Raw genomic sequence first — 23077 nt, 5'->3', positions numbered from 1 at the left:
GACTCCAGGAAACCCTGGGTGCCCAAGTTGAAGGGTGGGGAGAACAGGGAATCCCCCTCTCACGATGGACCTGTGGGTGTGCATAGGCTTTCCTGAGTGAGACTTACTTGGTTTTGACACAGTTCTTCAATAGAGCCCTTTACCCCAATCTTGGCTGCAAATGAGGGAAGTGCATCTGGGTCAGGAACCACCACTCCCACTAGGAATGACTGGAAAGGAAATGAAGGCATGTGAACTAGCGCAGCACTGCCCCCTGGTGGGGCAAAGAAGGCAGCGTTACATCTTCCTAATACGTGACGGTTCCCAAGCCTGACATTCAGGGCTAGCATCCCTTGGATAGCAAGATCAAACCAGTCAGTCCTAAAGGAAATCAGTCCTGAATATGCATTGGAAGGACTGATGCTGAAGCTGGAGCTCCAATACTTTGGCCACTTGATGCGAAGAGCTGACTCATTGGAAAAGACCCTGATGCTGGGAAAGATTGAAGGCAGGAGGAGAAGGGGACGACAGAGAATGAGATGGTTGGATGGCATCATCGACTCGATGGACATGCGTTTGAGCAAGCTCTGGGAGTTGGTGAAGGACAGAGAAGCCTGGTGTGCTGCAGTTCATGGGGTCGCAAAGAGTCGGATACGACTGAGCAACTGAACTGAACTGAATCCTACTATTTTTTCATCATATATTTCAAACTCTCATGGAACTCTAATCTCATTTTCCCACTTAACATCTCTACAAAAATGTTCTATTCAAATGTGATTGTTCAAAAAGAAATGGTGCTCAATATTAAGCTTAAAGCAACTCTGACCTCTGCATGTCAATCCTCCCGCACTCCCAAGAAGCCAAGTTTAAGTACAGTGTTTATAAAACTGGCGATTGTTAAGAAATGTCTGTTACCTGTAAGCTTTCCCCATGTACAAAAATCTGCGACACCAGACTGCTCCTGATGTAGATATTTTCTATCTTCTCTGGAGCAATGTATTCTCCTTGGGCCAGCTTGAAAATGTTCTTTTTTCGGTCGATGATCTTCAGAGTTCCGTTCTGTAGCAGACAGAAAGACAACAGAGTGTTTCTGAGCCTATTGAGTGATGTCAGTGAAGATCGAGGCAGATTCAGAGGTAATCTTCCTTTTTTTGTTTTTAATCTTCCCTTTTAAACTTGGCCTCTCCGTTGACTTTTGGACAAGCTTTCATTTCTCTTTTTGGCTTTGGGGAAAGGGGACGCAGCCTTCCACAAAACCTGTCTATACTGCACATGTCTGTGAAGAGCCAGTGGGCAGCCTCAGGAAAAGTCCCCTGAACCCGCTGGGATTATGTACATGGTTGCCTCATCCAACAAAGAAATTTTGCAGCTCTTTATTTCTAGTAACTTAATTTCCAATTACTTCATTCCAGCACTCTTGGGAACAGGGAAAGTGTTATCTTTTATTAAGACTTTAGAATTAGATCTTCCCCTCCTTGTCTCCCTTTTCTTCATCCCCATTAGATCCAGGAGCAGTCTATACAGCTCCACTGTGCCACTGCTAATCAAACAAGTCAGTAATTGCGCTTGTTAAGACAGAAACAGAGCCAGGGAGAGCTCTCTGACCAGCCACCAGAGGTCATTTGCAGGTTCTACTTTGGGCTAATTGGTTTGAGGAGCTTAGGTTTTTAGGGATTTGAATTGTAGAACTGGGACAAGTGGCAAATACAGTCCACATGATCACACCCAAAATAGGGCAATAGACTGAACCAACCCTGGAACCGTCAACAAGGCCAACTCGAGAAATCAACCACCAGCTCAGCCTAACAGACATTATCTGAAAGGGATGAATAAAGGTCAGTCCTTTATAATTCTAGTGTGAGAACACGTCTATTGCCTATACTTTGGGCTTATTAGACCTGGGAACTCTTACCATACAGACGCAGACATGTTACCATAACACCCACATCTATGAAATACATCATTAGGACCAGTGTTCTTAGAGACTTTGTTGTCAAACATTGCTTGAATATGACTTAAATCTTGAGAATATTGAGCAAGAAGAGGGTTTTAAATTTGGTTACATTCCCGCTCCCCCAGCACATAGTAGACAAAAACTTTCCAGAGAGGAAAGCTCTTGAAAATTGCCTACAGGGATTCTAAGGCACCATCATTACTATGCAAGAATTTCCTCTCTTCTTAGGAAAACAGATGGGGTTTACAGAGACCACTTACTGCTGATTTTTTGTCAGCAAGCTATGCTTTAAAGAAAGTCTCAGTGTCTTCCACCCAGAGAGGCTGTGATGGTCACTGAGAGGCAAAAACTAGTCTCTGCATACACTTGGCTTAGAAATCCTGTGTCCTCATTTTGATATGTCTCTACATGTTAAATGGGGAAAAAATATGTATCCCTATAAAAGGCAAACACTACAGGCCCATGGAGTTATCTTGAGTTGTTTCTGCCACAAGAAAAGTAAAAATCACAATAACAACAAAATACACTACTACACTTCTTTGGAAAAGTCACCAAATTTCCCCCTGTCTTTGAGCAAGTCATTTCTAGTGTCCAGGCTTCCCTGGTATCTCAGCTGGTAAAGAATCTGCCTGCAATGCAGGAGATGCCGGTTTGATTCCTGCATCGGGAAGATCCCCTGGGGAAGGGAAAGCTACCCACTCCAGTATTCTTGGGCTTTCCTGGTAGCACAGATGGTGGTAAAGAATCTGCCTGCAATTCGGGAGACCTGGGTTTGATCCCTGAGTTGGGATGATCCCCTGGAGAAGGGAATGGCAACCCACTCCAGCATTCTTGCCTGGAGAATTCCATGGACAGAGCAGCCTGGCAGGCTACAGTCCATGGAGTCGTAAAGAGTCAGACATGACTGAGCAGCTTTCACTTTGAGCAAGTCTATTCCACTGTTAAGGGACACCCAGAAGTTTTGAAGAAGCACCCACCGGGAGCCAGCGACCAATGTCTCCTGTGTGAAGCCAGCCGTCCTTGTCCAGGGCTTCCTGTGTCTTCTCAGGGTCCTTCAGGTATCCTTTGAACACATTGGTGCCCCTGATGCAGATCTGTACAGAAGTTGGGACGAGGTGGTGACAACAGCAAAAGCTGCTACAAACACCTACTCCTGCCTTTCATCTTTGTTTTTTTTCCCCATCACTTTGATTCATTTGATGCTTTCCACTATAGTATGAGGAACACCGGACTTCCCTAGTGGCTCAGATGGTAAAGAATCTGCCAGCAATGTGGGAAACATGAGTTCAATCCCTGGGTCGGGATTGAAGATCTCCTGGAGCAGGGAATGGCTACCCACTCTAGTATTCTTCCCTGGAGAATGCCATGGACAGAGGAGCCTGGTGAGCTACAGTCCATGGGGTTGCAAAGAGTCGGACACAACTGAGTGACTAATACCAATGACACTAATGAAGAGCACCAGATTTTAATTCCCATTGTGGGGGACAAAGGTAGGCTCCAAGACACTGAAGTCTTTGCTAAAATTCTCGAAAGAATCAAACACAAACCTGCTCACAACTGTGTACTTTTTCTGATACACACATCCCCACCGCAGTTATGTAAAAATGACTGCTGAGCACAGCCTACTCACCTCTCCTTCATTGTTCACGGCAAAGTAGTTCATACCAGGTACATCTTCCAGCTTCACATGATTGCAAGCCATGGGGACTCCAACGTGGCCTAGAACACATCACACTGAATCAGCCAGGATACTGGGAAGTGGTGATAACTCCAGCCATGTTTGAGAGATATTTATGGATTGACTCTAGAATAAACCTGAAAAGTCATCTGGCACTGATGCCGGACAGTCAAGATAGAAAGGCCTGGACCAACCCTTAGATTTAGGATCTGCCACATTCCTCCAGATTATTGAGGCTATCCAAACACCCAAATGCTAGTTTATCTAGAACTCTTCACCCAGCCATTGCACCTGCTGTCCAGTAAACTAAGAGCATACCTGATTTCCAATCCCCAGGTAATGTGACTGTACAGCCAGCGGTGCATTCTGTTTGACCATAAGCTTCCAACACCTGTGTGAACCAAAGAAGGGCTTTGAGAGTTACTCAAGCTAAAGCAGGAGCTGGCCATGCCCTACGACCAGACATGAGGAAAGCAAGGTGTCTAAGAGCTGGAGGACACTTGGTGTCTTAAAACCTTGAATTCATGAAAACCTGAGATGTTAGGTCTTTACAACTGTGGATTCACTAAAAACCAAAAGGGTCCAGAAATAGACCAAAGTATGGAAACATACTATACTTTGGGAAATGTGGCATTTCAAGCTGATGGGGAAAAGAGAGTTATTCATTAAGTGACATGCAACCCAATGGCAACTGGACTTGAACCTAGGCATGGGCATGTTACTGAAGGAGCTAAAAAAGAAGAGAAGTATATTTTAAGGGAAATAGCTATGGTATAGAACAGGGGTTGGCACACTTCTGTATATAGAACCAGAGAGTGAATATTTTTGACTGTATGAGCCATTTGTTTTCTATGTCAGTGACTTAACTCTGCCAATATAGCACCAAAGCAGCAGTAGACAATACATAAATAAATGAGTGTGGCTGTGTTCCACCAAGACTTTATTTATAAATAGAGAAAACAGGCCAGATTTGGTCTGTAGCACAGACCAACTGCTGGTATGAAGGCTAACCTTGACTGGAGAGGGGCTGTGGGGGAAATACATGCGGAGTCTGAAGTGGGGATGGGGTCTGACCCAGGCAGAGCTGGCAGAAGAGAGGCATTGCTAAAATTCTCGAAAGAATCAAACACAAACCTGCTCACAACTGTGTACTTTTTCTGATACACACATCCCCACCACAGTTATGTAAAAATGGCATTTTACCCAATCAAAAGGCATTTCTGGGAGGGATATGACCTAGGGCCTTCTGATTTATGCGTTTTAGGATCTGAGGGAAGGGAAGGTGTTAAGCATGGCCAAGAGGATGCTAGTTTGAAAGGCCAGAGGAACTCTGGCCTTGGCATCAATTCAGAATCTGTTGTGAAGGCAGGTACACACATAGGTGGTACTTGATGAGGACAAGGCTGTTTGTTTCATTCATGCTGTGCACGTTGGACAAAAGAAAGAACTAGTTAGCCATCTGGGGGTAAAATATGAGACTATCTGTACTCAAGCCCTTTTACTAAATTCCAGATGGAGCAGAGACTTAATTGAAAAAAGGTAAAACCACAAGGTTACCAGAAAATCTGGATGAAAACAGTTTTATGCAATATTGAGAGTCAGATCAGGAAGCCTAAGGTCTAAGCCCTTATAAAGCCACATAAAAAAGGTGACTTGCTGCATAAACATTTAAAACCTTTACCTAGCAGTACACAGTGCAAAAGATGAGACTAGGAAATACACTTCTAAGACAACAGAGATTGATTTTATTACTATATGAATTCTTAGAAAGCAAGGTGAAAGAGAACCAAGCTCTCCTGTGTTCTTTTTTCTATAAGGAAGTAATGTAGTAATTCATGAAAGCAACACAAGCGCCAGTAAACAGTAGAAAGGATGTTTAGGGACTTCCCTGGGGTCCAGTAGTCAAGACTGCACTTCCAGTGTAGGGGTCTTGGGTTCAGTCCCTGGTTGGGGACCTGAGATCCTGCCTGCCTCATAGTGCAGCCAAACAAACAAAACCTCACAAATACTACTAGATAAATCTGTGGAATGTTCAGTGCAATGAGGGCAAGGGAAAAAAAAGACCTCCCAAAAAGATGTTTGGTGTTAATAAAAGAAACAAAGTTGTAATCAGATTTCTCAAGTATCTATTTGGCTAAGATTTAAATGACTGAAAATATCTATCACTAGCAACAAGGTGGGGCTAACAGGACTTGTGCATTATTTGCAGGAATGTATAAGAAAGACAAGACCCTTCTGAGGAAGTGTGAGCATCAACATTAACATGTAAAAAAACTAATATACTTTGGCCCAATAATTCCCAGTTGCAAAGATTTATCCTAAATTGACAGTTGCATAAATACTCACTAATATCCTTATCACCTCATTGATTATAACAGCAAAAAAAAAAAAAAAAAAAAAAATGACGTCTCTCAAATAGGAGACTGGGTTTCCTATATAGCACAAGTGTAAAGAATCCACCTGCCAATGCAGGAAAGGTAAGAAGCGTAGGTTCAGTCCCTGGGTCAGGAAGATCCCCTGGAGGAAGGCATGACAACCCACTCCAGTATTCTTGCCTGAAGAATCCCATGGACAGAGTAGACTGGTTGGCTGCAGTTCATAGGTCTCTAAGAGTCAAGAGTTGGACACGACCGAAGCGGCTTAACATGCATCAACAGGAGACTAGTTATTTGGGTACATTCAATAAACTATTACAAAACTATTAAAGTGATGTTTATCTGACTAGAATCAATATGGATGGGGCGAGCACTGCTTAACAAGTGTGTTAGAACACTGATGCCATTTTTTAAAGATTATACTCCATTTATAGTTATTATAAAACATCAGACATATTTCCCATATAATAATATTCTTGTAACTCATTTTGTACCTAACCGTTTGTACCTCTTACCCTCCTACTCCTAAATTGCCCTCTACCCACCACTAGTAGTTTGTTCTCAGTATCTGTGAGCTTGCTTCCTTTTTATTATATTCATTAGTCTGTTGTATTTTTTAGATTCCACATATAAGTGATGTCACATAGAATTTGTCTTTGATTTACGTCACTTGGCATAATGCTCTTCAAGTCCATCCACACTGCTGCAAATGGCAAAGTTTTGTTAACACTGATGCTATTTGTGTCAAGGTTTCTTTATACAGATGCATTAAGTGGTGACTGGAAGGATATTTTCTCTTGACTTTGAGCTTCTGGCTGACTTTCTCCTTGGCACTTCTCATTTGGGTTTTCATTTTTATTTAAGTAGTGAGTTTTACTTGTACAAAAGTGAAATTAGCTATCATCCAAAAAAGGGGACCTGTTACCTGAACGGGAAGGAAAGAAGAGGTGATACATGGATGTATATAACTAATCCACTTTGCTCTACAGCAGAAACTAACACAACATTATAAAGCAACTACACCTCAATAAAAAATTTAAAAAAAAAAAGGTGCTTGGCTTACCAGACATCCCATTGCTGCCCGAAGGAATGTCAAGATGGGAGGTGAGATGGGGGCAGCTCCAGTGACCATAAGCCGAATATTCCCACCCAGGTTTTCCTGTTTAATAGAAACAAAAGACCTGCTGGAAACTACTCCTGCAGCTTTAGTCTCCTACATTGCAAAACGTGCAGAACAGCCCACTTATCCAGTGTTGTCATAAGGATTAAACTCATTAATTCACAAAGCACTTAGAAAGGGTCCATCATTGCAGAAAAGAACTTAAAATGTTAGCTCTTATGGTCACCACCATCCACAGAAGGAACCAGACCTGCGATTTTTTTTTTTTTTACATTTCCTCAGGTAATTTGTATTGTTGGACCTTTCAAATTACTTAGGACTCTCAACAGACCACCTAAGAGAATGAAAACGTTAGAACCTAACAAAAATCCACTTTCTGCATTTCGGCCAAATCCCTTTAGTGGCAAAATTGTCTGAGAGAGATCTCAAAAGGTTGAGTGAACACAGAAAGTGCCAAAGGGTCTCCAGTTAAACAGACGCTTGACCATCAAAGGAAAAGCAAAGTATGCTGAGGCAGAGGGCAACCCAGACATGTACCTGGCTCCATCAGGACCTACCCAACATACCTGGATCTTTCTAAAGATGAGCTTGTCCCACAGACTGTCACGTCTGATGATACCCTTTTTCATTTCACTGAGTTTACTGGCAACAGCCAAGTTCAACAAGAACTTCTTCAAGGGTGTCTTGGCTTCATTTTGTACCTGCAGAGTGACAGCTCCTCTTAGTTGGAAACATTGTATACTCACCGAAGCCATTCATCAACAAGCAAGAGATAGTGCCTCCTAGCATCAAAAGAAAGTGGCTCTTATTCATGCACTGGTATGCTGAATAATGATGAAAGTCCATGCTAACAAACAAGTGAACTTCGTACACACAGACAAAGCTCCAGCTCCTCCAAATTCCTGGTCCTTAGCAAACAACCTTGACAATTGATACAGCATGTCCCCAAAAGGTACCATCTATCTACAAAGTTACCTGAGAGTACTGATGAAACAGCTGATTGTGTACCACTGTTAGGGCTTTTGATTTAGGATCATATGTATGTATGTTATAGAGTATCATAATATTACAAATAAAACTTCTCACTGACCAGTTTTGAAGGTCACTGGGGTACCAGCTCATCATTTTCAAGACTGATAAATAAAAGGGAAAAAATAAAATATTTGTGCCTTCCTGGCAGACTTTCAGCCAATGAAGGCAAGAGAAATGCTTGGATTAGAAAAATCACCATTTTCCTAACCTTAATGAAAAACAGAGCAGAGATCAATAACAGCTAAATCTGTCATGAGGCCATGAAATTTTGGCTCATTAGACCTGACTCTGGACAAGTTATTTAACCTCTAAGGTTCAGTCTTGTCATCTGTAAATTAGGGATAATGGACATTGGTGTGATTTCCTGGGTTTTTGTAGGAATGAAATGATGGAATGTATATGAAATATTTACCATGGGCTTAGCACCTCAGCAAGAAGCACCCTAACCAGCAGGTGTTATGAAATCAGAGTAACAATTTCCAAGTCAGCTGAATTTTGAGAGGTTCCTCAAGTCTCTGAATTAATCTGTTTCTCCATATCACATCCAAGTAATCTCATCCAGAGGAAAGGGGGTTTCATTTGTACAATTTTTCATGGCTGCATTTGTAAGTGTGGCTGTAAGTGGATGCTGGTGGGGGTGGGGTTAAGGCTGGAAATGCAGCACAGTTCTTAGCAACTCAGAGTCTCTAGGAGCTGTAGTCAGGCCCAAGCCCCACACAGCTCAGGGCCAGCCCAGGAGAAGAAATGTAAGTACCTTATCATAGACCTTGTTAAGGAGCCGAGGCACCGTAGGGAACAACGTGGGCTTCAAGGTCTTCATGTCGTCAGGCAGCAGCCGAATGTCTCCTTGGAAGAATCCGACTTTGGCTCCACAGGAGTACACAACAGTCTAAAAGCAAAACCAGAGAGCGGGGCTCAGAGCCAAAGAACCTCTTTGAGTTGGGTCTGTTGGGACAGAATTAAGGACGTCCAATGGGCACCTTGATGTGAAGAGTTGACTCATTGGAAAACACACTGGTGCTGGAAAGACTGAAGGCAAAAGGAGAATGGGGTGGCAGAGGATGAGATGGCTAGATAGCATCACCGACTCAATGGACATGATTTTGAGAAAACTCTGGGAGACAGTGAAGGACAGGGAAGCCTGGTGTGCTGCAGTCCATGGGGTCTCAAAGAGTCAGACACTGCTTAGTGACTGAACAACAACAAAAATGGGCACTTTTCTCTGGACCCCCTCACCCTTGACACTTCATGTACCCAGAACTCTGAGGCCCTACTCCCTAGACAGGATGACACTCGCCTCTGCTGAGGTGGCAAGACAGGTAAATCAGATTGTGAGGCTGCAGGCCCACCCCTACTCCACCCACAGCTCTGGATGAGTGCCTAAGGCATCGTTTCTAAGAGCCCATTCATTACATAGCACTAAGAAAAAAGCGCTGCCACTCAAACTAGAACACGTCTACAGTGGTCAGACTGTCTCAATTTCAGAAGTGATAAAATGTGGAAACTCCAGAAGTTTTCATGTATATTCACGGAATATATGTCCTATTGTCATATATGTGCATATATATGTGCATATTGTCATCCTGCTTATTTAACTTATATGCAGAGTACATCATGAGAAATGCCAGCTGGACGGAACACAAGCTAGAATCAAGATCGCCGGGAGAAATATCAGTAACCTCAAAGATGACGCCGCCCTTATAGCAGAAAGCAAAGAAGAACTAAAGAGCCTCTTGATGAAAACGAAAGAGGAGAGTGAAAAAGTTGGCTTTAAACTCAACATTCAGAATACTAAGATCATGGCATCCGGTCCTATCACTTCATGACAGATAGATGGGGAAACAATGGAAACAGCAAGAGACTTTATTTTGGGGGGCTCTAAAATCACTGCAGATGTCGACTGCAGCCATGAAATCAAAAGACGCTTGCTCCTTGGAAGAAAAGCTATGACCAACCTAAACAGCACCTTTAAAAGCAGAGTCATTACTTTGCCAACAAAGGTCTGTCTAGTCAAAGCTATGGTTTTCCAGTAGTCAGGTATGGATGTGAGAGTTGGACTATAAAGAAAGCTGAGTGCCGACAAACTGATGTTTTTGAACTGTGGTGTTGGAGAAGACTCTTGAGAGTCCCTTGGACTGCAAGGAGATCAAACCAGTCAATCCTAAGGGAAATCAGTCCTGAATATTCATTGGAAGGACTGATGCTGAAACTGAAGCTCCAATACTTTGGTCACCTGATATGAAGAACTGACTCATTGGAAAAGACCCTGATGATGGGAAAGATTGAAGACAGGAGGAGAAGGGGATGACAGAGGATGAGATGGTTGGATGGTATCACCAACTCAATGGACATGAGTTTGAGCAAGCTTCAGGAGTTAGTGATGGACGGGGAAGCCTGGAGTGCTGCAGTCCATGGGGTCACAAAGAGTTGGACACAACTGAGCAACTGAACTGACTGAAAATGTGAAAAACATGTTTATTAGAATCAATATTATATTAATCAGATATCAGCACTTTAACCCAAGGAACTGAATCTTCCATTTTAGCATTTCATGTACCAACAGATAAGCTGGTTGAAGAGATATTTAAGCAGGGGTCAGAGAGGGGATTTTCTATCCCTAATGACACCTGTGTTTTTGCTTTTGGTTCTCAAACCAGCCTCAAAATAGCCTGAAAAGCTTGGTGACCACTCACAGAAGGCCAGCTCTTCCCTAGCACATGTACCATCGTCAGCAGCTGCCCCTGACACACTCTGGACACCTTATCTGGATCAAAGATTCCTTCTTCGCCCCTCTATGGGGGAACTTCCTTTTCTTTAAGCCTAGATCTTTTCAAAACTTCTAGCCCAAAGAAAAGAAAAAACAATGCCTCATCTTCCTGCGCAGGATAGATAGTAAGCTCCAGGCTGTGAGCTCCAAGAACTTGCAGGCACCCTGTGTGAAGGCAGGAGCAAGCATTCACCCCGTGGGATACAGACAGATTCAATACAGGAAGACTCTGCAGCAGGTTAGGGATGATGCCAAGATTAGGACTCAGCCATGACAATTCCTGCTGCCCGTGCCCTCACATTAGATAGTGGACTGCAAATGTTGCAGAGCTGCCCTTGGAATAAATGTGGGACTAGCAAGTCAGGACCTTCTTTTCACACACCGGCTAGGAATATAGGATCTTACCTGTACAACCCTCTCAAACATATGAGCCAAGGGGAGGTAGGATATAGTCACATCCTCAGGATTGGGCTCAAAAACATCCTAGAGATCAGGAAATGGAAAGGAGACAACAATGGGTTAATGTTAATTTCCTCTTCCAAAGAGGATTTAAACACTTCTTCTTTCTAGGACTGCTGCATACAGTTGTGCAGATGTGCCCTGTGTAACTCTCAGGGCTGCTCTAACTGCATTGAGTGTGGAGATCTGTAGTGTCCCTAATAGAGCAAAACTCTATGGGACTTCCCCAGAGGTCCAGTGGTTAAGACTTCACCTTCCAATGCAGGGGGTGTGAGTTCTACCCCTGGTCAGGGAGCTGAGATCCCACATACCTTGTAGCCCCAAAAAATCACAACATAAAACAGAACCAATACTATAACACATTCGATAAAAACTTTAAAAATGGTCCAGATTTTTAAAAATATATATCTTAATAAATAAATAAAAGAGCAAAACTCCAGACAAAGATGTACCAGTATTTATCCACACTCAGGCCTTCAATCTGTTTTTCCCTTCTCTGCTTCCTCTCACTTTAAGATTAAAATCTTACAACAGATTGACATTTTAATGACAGCCTCGTTTTCAATTGACCACTGACCTCCATACATTTGAGAAAAGCAGAAGCATTGGAAACAATATTTTCATGGGTTAACATGGCTCCTTTGGGATCACCTGTAGGAAAGAAGAGGTGGAAAGATCCAGTAAGTGACTAATAGATTGTCTCTGGCGTTGAAATAAGAAGCCACATTCATTTGGTTCTGTTCCACTGAGCCGAGAACTTCTTCTGTCCCTGGGTCTTTTTATGAATGGTGTATGACTCTGCTTATGAATAACTGATACCCCCAGAAACTCTACTCTGACTGCATTATTAGCCTTGTGCTACCACACAGGACACAGCCACAGTCTCAGAGAGCAACAAAAAGAAGAATCCAAGTGACCCCCACCCTGCCTCGTGCTGTTTTCATGTTGAAGACTTCAGACCTACCAATATTACCTGGCCATCACTTTATAAACGGGGCATGCTGAAATGGCTATAACTTCTAGATTATTATGGCTCAAATTAAAATTTATTTAGAGTTCTAGTAACTAGGTAGCTACATAGAGGGGGAGAAAGAGGACACGGAATGATCTGCTTAGATCTACCACTGGGCTATCTTGATTGAGTGAAGCCATTCCAGTGATGTTAAATTGAGAGAGTGGTAGGCTGTGTGAGAAAGTTGACTTTATGAAGCCATCTTTAAGGCCCTTCCATTCCATAGCATTGTAAACTGCTCCTGGTTGTTCATTGAAATGTGTTTGCTTATGCGTGGGTTTTTCTAAGTGGGCAACCATATTCAGAAGTCTTAGTTTATAAGTCCCTCAGGATAGGGCTGCTTGTAAAGTATATTTACCAGCCTACCAGTGGCCAGTGACTCAAGCCATGTTTTTGGTTAACTAGCGGCATCTGGGGCAACTTCCTGGGCACTGACCTGTGGTCCCACTGGTAAAGCAAATGATGCTCAGATCTTCTGGTGCAGGAGGCTGGAGGGGGAAGCATAAGGGCTTAGTCTACTGTGAGCTTTGAGAGTTGAAGATGGCAAGACTCAAGATCAGGCAGAAGAAAACTTACCATGGGTTTTCTGAAGTTCTCTTTGCCTAAATTCTGCATGAACAGGAAAGCAAGAAAGAAAGACATTAGTCGAGCTGGACAGTCTTAGGACAAATACAGTCCTCTTTTCCTTTTGCATGTGAACACCTCTGTGGGAATACAACCAAAATTCCAACCCAGGTCAGGCCCGGAAGCCAACATTCAGGCACAATGGAAGTCTCGGGGTAGACTATAAGTTCTCTCTAGAATACCAGCTCATGAGGGCAGATCCCAAAGGTCCAAACTTCCCATCAGACTCTCAAGGTTTGGTCTTCCAGGACCATTGGTAAATCATTTTAAATAAAATGAATAATTGACATTTCAAGGCTTACTGCACATTATATTACTGTCCCGAGCTTGTTATGTTCTCTCATTTAACTCTTTAAATCTCCTCTGTGAAGTAGGGATGGTTTCATCTTCATATTGCCAAGGGGGAAAAGAAGATGTGGTGCAACTGGCCCCAGGTCACATAACTAATAGATATGGAGCTAGAAGGTGAACCTAGGAAGCCTGGTTCCAGGATCACCTCCCTAACTCCTTCTGTATTTATAAATTCTATACTTGGAAGTCTGTCTGCTGGCCACAGACCTTCCTCCCCCACTGGCAGGCTTTCTGAGTTGTCTTGGGGAAATGATTCCCATAGCTTAATAGTATAAATGTAATTGACTCCTCCCCTGCCACCTCTGGAGGACATCAACTTGCTTTCTTGTATGGAAGTCCTGCAAGCTGCCCATGGTGTGAGACCAGCCTTCTGTTTGGCAGTTGAGCTTCAGGTCCCTACCTCAGCATCAAACAGGGATAAGATTTCAACTCCACATTTCTCCCCTCTCCTCTTCAGGTCATCCTCAAAGGGATCCATGAGGATGACCAATTTCAGGCCTGGGGTGAGGCCCTTTTCCACATTACTGATCAGGACTAATGCCTTTTGGGGTGTATCACAGATTACCGTGGAGATATCAGCTGAAAGCAGAAAGAGAGCCAGAGGTCAGCCTCTTGTGTGCCGTGCACCCGATTTTCTTGCAAAGAGGAAAAGATTTTTGAAAATGTCAAAACTACTGGATCCCTAAAGGAGATTATGTTTGTAAATCAGATTTATAATGTATAAAATCTGAAACATTCCATTGATAATAAAATAAACTTAATTGAAACAGAAGCACTTAGTTTCCTTGCATACTGCCAACCGTTTATAGCTTCTAGAGGAGCCACAAAATTCCTTCAGGTTAAGAATACAGACATGCTTGGTCACATGTGTGGTCCTGTCCATTTGTTTTGTCTGGGGGCATGGGGAAGAGGGATTAAAGGGGAAGGAGGGGGCAAGTAGGATTTTAGCAGACAAGCATTTTATGATTTTTAATGGTAGCAGTTGCTTTGATGCTTGTTTACACAAGTAGAAACTTTCTGATTAAGTCTACAGTTCCAACGGATCTACTCACTTAATCTACCAGTTCTGTGATGCAAGGTAACATCTAGTGATATCTCTTACTTGCTCATTGAACTTGAACTTGTTTCCCTAGCAATAGTCATTTTGTCTACAGGCTCACCATGGACACTGGTACACGCTGGTGAACTATACTCACTTTGATTTACAAGAGTAGGAAATTAAACCAGTAGTTTCATAGTGATACTGTCAATTAAGTGATTTATTCACTCACTCTATGGCCTTTCATCCAGGGTGGCCAGTGAAAATAGCTCACTGCCAAACTATATTGGCATATTACGCCACCTTGAAGCATTTCATTGAAACTTCTAAGTATATCCCTGACTCATGGGCTTTTTGTAACTTCCCTCTAAATTATATCCTAGGTGCTACAGGACAAGAGAGACTTGAGCATTTTTCTGATCACAGCATTCTGTTAACAAAATCCAATAATGAGGAACTACTCAGCATCAAGAAAGAATCAAGTTAAAATGTAATAGTAAAGTTTTACCCTTGTTGACGATGTATATGACGGCTTCTGCTCCCAAGGTATCATACAGGGGCACAGATACCATGGAGTACGTGTAACAAGCGAACTCAGAGATGACCCACTGTATGGAGAGATGTTCAAATAAGGACTAGCATATGCTTTGACGAGGAAGTATGTTAATTCAGTCATTTAGTCAACAAATGCTTATTTGGCGGCTCTGTGTTAAAAGAAAGAATCTTTAGTCGTGGCTTGTGAAATCTAGTTCCCTGACCAGGGATGGAACCCAGACTCCCAGCATTTGAAGCACAGAGGTTTAACCACAGGACCATCAGGGAAGCCCCCTCAAATCTCTTCTTTTTTGTGATGCTTTAGGGACTGCCATTGCTGATGCTATAAAATATAATTAAATAAAGGAGATAAGGTGGGTGCAGAGACAACTATAAAACAAAGGTAGAGTGTAATAAGTTCTATCCATAAGAGTTACAGAAAGCATTAGGGAGTCTTAAGGAAACAGAGTCATTCTCAGGGGTGGGGTAAGGCTATCTGGAACTACTTTGGGAAAAGTGATGGAAATTGGGCAGGGCTCTGAAGGACAGAGAGAAGCAATGGCAACCCACTCCAGTACTCTTGCCTGGAAACTCCCATGGACGGAGGAGCCCGGTGGGCTGCTGTCTATGGGGTCACACAGAGTCGGACACAACTAAAGTGACTTAGTAGCAGTAGCTGAAGGACAGGTAGGATTTGGTTATGGAGATGGAGGCAGAAAAGGACGAAGGAAGTGAATGAACAAAGCAGGATTGCATGACATCACTACATATACATAAGAAAGCATAAAGAGTGAGAGGAATTGGGCTGATAGGTCAGAACCTGATAATCATGGGTCTTAAATGTCGTTATGAACTGAATTATGTTCCCCCTTAAATTCATGTCGAAGCCCTAACACCAAGGCAATTGTTTTTGGTGATAGCGCCTTTTAAAAAGAATTAAGGTGAAACGAGATCATAAAGCTCAGCTGGTAAAGAATGTGCCTGCAACACAGGAGACCCTGGTTCCATTCCTGGGTTGGTTAAGATCCCCTGGAGAAGGGATAGGCTACCCACTCCAGTATCCTCAGGCTTCCCTGGTGGCTCAGATGGTAATGAATCCACCTGCAATGTGGGAGACCTGGGTTTGATCCCTGGGTTGGGAAGATCCCCTGGAGGAAGACATGGCAGCCCACTCCAGTATTCTTGCCTGGAGAATTCCATGAACAGAGGAGCCTGGTGGGCTACAGTCCATGGGGGCACAAAGAGTCACACATGAGGGAGTGACTAAGCATAGTATAGCACAGAGCTGATAAGAATGGGACCCTGATCCAACATAACTACTGTCCTGATAAGAAGAGGAAGACACCCTGGGGGTGGCAGAGGAAAACATCAAGTGAGGACACAGCAAGAAGGCAGCTGTCTGCAAGCCAAGAAGAGAGGCCTCAGGAGAAACCACACCTGCTGACACCTTGACTTTGAACTGGAGATCTTGAACAGACTCTAGGACTGTGAGAAAATTAATTTCTGTTGTTTAAGCACCAGTCTGTGGTATTTTTTTTTTTATGGCAGCCCTAATAGATACCAGGTTTGGTATTAAGTTCCTGAACTAGAGTCAAGGATATCTCCAAGGCTGGGTTAAGGGAAGATGAAGGATATAGAGGCACCCAGAAGCGCAGCCAGGTCTGCCCCCGCCTTGGATTTTCAGTTAAACAACTGGCTTGGGTAAGTGTATGTCATGCAAGTATTCCAAAACACACAAAGGTTTTTCTCTGAGGATATTGGGCCTAATGACTTCACTTGAACTTGGAGATAAGCTTAATTCCAATCATTGCAATGTCTCAAATCTGCTTTCAACTCACTGTGGAAAGATGGCTACAGCTGGTCTCAGGAGAAGTGGATGCCTTGGTTACTAGTTCAGGGACAATGTGCAAGTTCAACTTCTAAAACCAATTCACCCCTTTCCACGTCATCCTCAAGCTCTTATGTGCCAGTCCCCTCACAGTTGCCTTATTTTCCTCATATGACAGACTGGCTTAAAATGACACAAAACTGGCAACACATGAGAGAAGCCCAGTCACCTAGCAAATAGCACCAGACATTCAACCAGGATTAAAGAGGCCATGCACTATAACTCTTTCAACTGGAACAATGTTTAAGGAGTCTGAGGTCTTTAAACAGCTTTCATAAGTCCTTATCAAGCATCAGAGTGCTGGATTTGGGGTAGGGTTTAAAGTCTTTAGACTTGGCCCTGACTCATTTCTTTCAGTTAATTTCAGCACAGTTACCTCTGGCCTATTCTGAGCAAAGATGCCAACAAAGCTGTCTTGTGACGGTTTACATCCTTTATGCAAGAGACAGGAGCCCAGGTACTCTGCTCGATCAGACACCTACAAAAGAGAGAGGTAGAGAGAGAGAGAGAAAAAAAAAAAAGCAATCAAGACTCCAGAGAGAATAAATTAGCTCAGGATACCACATAAGCAAAAGAACTTATCCAAAACCATGGGCCTGACTTACCTGTTTGTAGGACAGCCATCTGTAGGGCTGGTTTGGTTTTCTATATCCCAAGCAAGGCCCATTGTCTAAAAACATAATTTTAAGAGAAAGTCAGCTCTAGTTGCAAATTCTTTGGACCAGAGAAAGTAAAAGGAGGTTAGGAAGAGACAAGACACAAAGGACAAATCCAGTAAGGACGAAATTTTCTCTTACGTACCAAGGAAATGCAAAAGTGGTAAGTACTCAGTTCTCAAAGACAGAGAGAGCCTTGAAAACTGCATCTGCAACATTTAGGAAATGCTGAAAAACAGGGGTGGCTCCATGTTGGAATATGTGACCTCCATGGTAACAGGCATTTGGGGAAAGCCATGAATATGGACTAGACCACATGACGTGAACAAGCAAAAACCTACAAGTGAACACAAAAAACCTGTATTGGGTAATCTTGGACTGAGTTTCCCTACAATAAAAAAGGGGCTTGGCAACCCATTCCAGTATTCTTGCCTGGAGAATTCCTTGGATAGAGAAGACTGGCGGGCTACAGTCCACAGGGCCACAGAGTCAGACATGATTGAAGCGACTTAACATATATGCACAGTAAAAAAATATGTTCATAAAAACAGACAAAAAATTAAAATACAAGTCATCAATAATCTTGTCACATAGACACCATTATCGAGACTGATATTAAGTGTTTGCTTTGATAGTTTCAAGGTTATGTTCACTCCACATATATATTTTGGTATCCTGCTTTCTTCCCCCATTTTATACAAATATTCCTGTTATTATTTCTTCTCTATAGAGATTTTAATGACCTTATTATGGTCAAGTAGTGAAGGATTCTAGTGTATAGCTGAATTGATCTCATTTTGGGCATGGAGATTGTTTCCAAAATTGACACCTCCAATAATGCTACAATACATACTTTCAAATTGGTCATTTTAAAGTTAGAGTATTTTCTTAGAAAAGAGTATTTTAAATGAAATAACTGGATTGGGAGGGGTGGTAGGAGCTGGGGGTGAGGACAGTTGGTTAGAAAGCTCAGGGTTGTTTTTTTTTTAAAGCTTTTTATTTTGTAGTGGGGTACAGCCGATTAACAATGTTGTGATGCTTAAGGTGAACAGCGAAGGGACTCAGCCATACATATATACACCTATCCATCCTCCATCAAACTCGCCTCTCATCCAAGCTGCCACATGACATTGAACAGAGTTCCATGTATTACAGCTCAGGTTACTTGAGCAACTTCATGCTCATTTATTAAGTGGCAGAGTTGATAAGGGTGAGAAAAACTATATTTCTTGTTCTTATCACTTCCCTATGGATAAAAATACGAGCAAAGGCCCATGATCAAGGAATAAGTCAAATAATTGGCCCAAGGGGGTACCAACTGGGGTTTCATTAAACTCTGTGCCCTAATCAGCTTCAGTTTGATTAGCCAAAGTCCTGACTAGGCAATAGCCTAGCCTTTGATTAATTTAATCAACTTAGATCTTCTGTTCTAAGATATGGCCATCTATAAAGAATCCACCCATTAACAACTTCTCAGCAAAATTGGGGCCCTAAGCTAGGTAGAGTTGAGACTGTGGCACACAAAGCCCTTGTAAAGCTCTGTTTAAAATTCATATTTGGAGGAGAAGGGGGCAACGACAGAGGATGAGATGGTTGGATGGCATCACTGACTCAATGTACATGAATTTGAGCCAACTCTGGGAGATAGTGAAGGACAGAGAAGCCTGATGTACTTGGGAGTGCAAAGTCCATGGGATTGCAAAAAGTTGAACAGAACTTAGCGACTGAACAGCAACTATCTGGAATTCCAATTCAGTAAAACAAAGTGGAGACAGAGGATCTATATTTTAAACACTATCTGCAGGTAATTCTCCCCAGAGGAAGGGCATGGCAACCCACTCCAGTATTCTTGCCTGGATTATCTGAGAGAGGAGCCTGGCAGGCTACAATCCCTAGGGTCACACAGAATCAGACACACCTGAAGGAACTTAGCACACATGTATGCAGGTGATTCTCAACATGGACCATCTACTGGGTAGGGATTAAAGATAGAGGTTGTGTGTGTTTGTGTTAAGTTGCTTCAGTTGTTTCCAATTCTTTACAACCCTGTAGACCATAGCCTGCCAGGCTTCTCTGTCCATGGAAATTTCCCAGGCAAGAATATTGGAGTGGGTTGCCATGCCCTCCTCTAGGAGATCTTCCTAACCCATGGATCAAACCCATGTCTCTTAAGTCTCTTGCATTGACAGGTGTGTTCTTGACCACTAGAGCCACCTGGGAACCCTATAAAGATAGAGGTTAGGGATGATGTATTCCATCCCAGTTGTAAGCAGATGTGTCATTTTTCTATGGAAATAGGTTGGATTTTTCATGCCTACTTACACAAGAAGCCAATTTATCTGTTTAGTTTTAATTTACCATTGAAAAAAATTTCTAAATGAAGGTGTGTCCTATGTACCACATGTTGTGTGCTGAATGACTTGTATCTAGTTCCAATAACAATTCATGCACAGTGAAGAAAACTTCAAAAAGTGGAAAATCTCAAAGGAAAGTCTATCATATTAGCTATATACTATCTTAAGTTGCCAAATAAGTAAAGAAACTAGCAGTTGGTTTGTTTTTGTTTGTTATGTGGATGGAAATCTAAATCAGTACTGATGTGGAGCCAGAAATACCAAGTACAGTCCACTCTGGAACCTTTGGATAGAAGCTTTCTTTACAATATCAACCTTCATTGTCTTGAGGAACAACAATCTTTACAAAACACTTAAGAGCTGACATAAAATAAAATAATCTAGACAGAGACTTAGATTTCAGTATCAGCATCAACATTTTCTAGTTCAGGAATATTTTCCTGAACTAGAGTCAGGAAATATTGAAAATATTCCTGAACCTCTGAGTCTCTATTTCCTCACTTTAAAAAATGAGGTTGGACTTCCCTGTTTGTCCAGTGGTTAAGAATTCACCTGTCAATGCAGGGGACACAGGTTTGATCCCTGGTGCAGGAAGATACCACATGCCTGGTGACAGCTAAGCCAGGGCACCACAACTATCGAGCCTGCACACTCTAAAGTCCCTGCTCCACAACGAGGGGAGCCACTGCAACGAGAAGCCTGCACCCCACAACACAGAGTAACCCCCTGTCGAGGCAACTAGAGAAAGCCCGCGAGCATCAGTGAAGATTGAGCACAGTCATAAATAAATAAAACTTTTAAATGGAGGTGTATGACAACTAATCCCTGAGGTGTAAGACAATAAGTAGATGCTATCCATGCAGTACTATAGTTAGTACCCAACAGGAATTGGCTATTAAATATTTCCATAGTCATAGTTAAAAGGCAGAAGGGACATGGAGGACAAAAAGTCACATAGGTAAATCTCTGCCTGGACAGAGTATCACCCCAAAGAAAAAAAGTTAAAAGGAGAGTGGGACTTCCCTGGTGGTCCAGTGGCTAAGATACCTTAATTCCAAAGCAGGGGGCCTGGGTTTGATCCCTGGTCAGGGAACCAGATCCCACATGCCATAACTAAGACCTGATGCAGCCAAATAAATAAATTAAATAAACATAAAAAAAATTATAGGGAGAGTTATAAGTCCGTTGATTTTGAAAGGAAGCTGGTATACCCAGCATTGTGTTCAATGACACCAGATAGAAGTACTGAACCTTTATGCACTTCTTTCATTCATTGGAAATGAACCTACCAAAGGTCATGGGATAATGCTTCTAGGAAAGTCCAAAAGACAATTACCTTCTGTGATACTAAAAGCAGCAACAAGGTCCAGCAGTATGATACTAGGGGCAAGGTCAAGGTAAAAAGTCAGGAGGCCTGGATGCTAATTCTGGCTCAGATTCTATAACACAGGGAACTACATTTATGAAACACATCCTCCTAAACAAATGTACTAGTGGATTAACCAAAATATTTTTCTACTGTTAGCTCTTTAACAACCACTTGGCCAGGAAGTTCTCCTTGTATTAAATGAGAACCAGATTCAGAGAGGCAAATGGTTTGTGCAGTCACACAGCTGGCAACAGAGGAATTGGGTTTCAAGCCCAAGTCTGTCCTGCTACACAGCTTTCGGCACACACCCAGATCCTCTGCTCATGTCCCTGCCATGCTGTATTTTTAATTCTTCTTGGGGCACCACATTTAAACAAAGTTTTAGAAGTGAGACAGGGAAGGAGAGGTGGGGAACAAGAGCCCACCTTGGTCTTACAGGCCAGGGGAAACAGCCAGGCTTACCAGACACAGCAAGTCCTCTTTGGAAGATTTCATATACCGTCTTGGCATCCGAGAAGTAGTTGCGTATCAGCTCATTGTCCTTCTGGCAAGTGCCTCTCCGGGCTCCTCCCTAAGACACAAGACTGAGTTTAGGTCAAGCCTGAGTTTTCCCCCACCCTTTCCAAACCTGTATGGACTGAGTTGAAAAGAACAGAAATACTGACTATTGAGGTCACACTGATGACCCTTTTAGTATTCAGTCAATCAATTTTTTTAAGTCTCAAAATTGTGGTATCTTCATATCAGAGAAACCCAGAGATTGTCGCAGTTATGTTTTTGGTAATTTACCTGCACCTCCCTAGGTATATGCATATGCACTCACACACACACACACACACACACACGAGACAAGATTATAGTTATGTGCTGTGCTGGGCTTAATTGCTAAGTTGTGTCCGACTCTTTGTGACCCCATGGATTGTATAGCCTGCCAGGCTCCACTGTCCATGGAATTCTCCAGGCAAGAATACTGAAGTGGGTTCCCATGCCCTCCTCTAGGGAATCTTCTCAACCCAGGGATTGAACTCAGGTCTCCTGAATTGCAGGCAGATTCTTTACTATCTGAGCCACCAGGGAAGCCCTTTTATAAAAAATTCATATTAAGTTTAAACATCTATCAAATGCATACTATGTTCAAGGCACTGTGCAAATACTGTAACCACAAAGTGAGTTAAGACAAAACTACTGCCCGTGAAACTGAAGTGAAAGTGAAAGTGCTCAGTCTTGTCTGACCCTTTGCAACCCCATGGACTATACAGTTCACGGAATTCTCCATCCCAGAATACTGGAGTGGATAGACTTTCCCTTCTCCAGGGGATCTGCCCATGAGCGCCACATAAATGAGAGTTTTGGGAGCTGGGGTAGGACGAGAAGGGGAAAACATGCAAATATAATACCGTGATGTACACACTGTAATAACAACATATGTTTGGGGAGATGAATGAAGTAACCAATACTGAATCAAGCAGAAAGCCTACAGAGAAGAAATAATTTTTCAATAGAGACTTTGAAGGCAGTAAGCATTTACCAAAAATATGTAGTTTCATAGAATGTAGGGAAAGGAGAACAGTTCAGAGTGAAGGAATAGCCTGAATAAAGATGCAGAGGAAGCAACAAGGATTTACTGTATAGCACAGGGTATTACACCCAGTATCTTGTAATAACCTATAGTGGAATATCATCTGCAAAAAAAAAAAAATCACTATGTGTTTCACCTGAAACTAATGCAGTATTGTAAATCAACTGTGCTTCAACTTAAAAAAAAGAAGGCAAGAAAACACACTGCAGATTCTGATGGGCAGCTCAAGAACAGGATATTTGAGAATGAGGGCATAGCTAAGGATAGGTCTAGAAATGTCATCTGGAACTTTAGGATCCAGTCCTGA

General features: G+C 42.5%; 1 protein-coding gene across 3 annotated transcripts in view; it reads right to left on the bottom strand.

The window, feature by feature from the left end:
* ACSL5 (acyl-CoA synthetase long chain family member 5) overlaps positions 1–23077 on the bottom strand; it is a 48651-nt gene that overhangs the window by 2296 nt on the left and 23278 nt on the right. For all 3 annotated transcript variants that reach the window (XM_065923327.1, XM_065923326.1, XM_065923328.1), the window contains 17 exons: positions 21654–21762; positions 17418–17482; positions 17189–17290; positions 14899–14998; positions 13752–13930; positions 12953–12985; positions 12813–12864; positions 11942–12015; positions 11311–11388; positions 8893–9027; positions 7673–7807; positions 7050–7145; positions 3930–4002; positions 3564–3652; positions 2911–3027; positions 895–1038; positions 108–209 (listed from right to left, as the gene is read on the bottom strand). In XM_065923327.1, coding sequence (XP_065779399.1) covers positions 108–209; positions 895–1038; positions 2911–3027; positions 3564–3652; positions 3930–4002; positions 7050–7145; positions 7673–7807; positions 8893–9027; positions 11311–11388; positions 11942–12015; positions 12813–12864; positions 12953–12985; positions 13752–13930; positions 14899–14998; positions 17189–17290; positions 17418–17482; positions 21654–21762 — 1683 coding nt within the window. The remainder of the gene's footprint in view (positions 1–107; positions 210–894; positions 1039–2910; positions 3028–3563; positions 3653–3929; positions 4003–7049; positions 7146–7672; positions 7808–8892; positions 9028–11310; positions 11389–11941; positions 12016–12812; positions 12865–12952; positions 12986–13751; positions 13931–14898; positions 14999–17188; positions 17291–17417; positions 17483–21653; positions 21763–23077) is intronic.

The sequence above is a fragment of the Muntiacus reevesi genome, chromosome 2, assembly GCF_963930625.1.
Source record: "Muntiacus reevesi chromosome 2, mMunRee1.1, whole genome shotgun sequence".
Classification (NCBI taxonomy): Eukaryota; Metazoa; Chordata; class Mammalia; order Artiodactyla; family Cervidae; genus Muntiacus; species Muntiacus reevesi.
The sequence above is the reverse complement of the archived record's forward strand: the minus strand, read 5'-3'. Positions and strand labels throughout refer to the sequence as shown.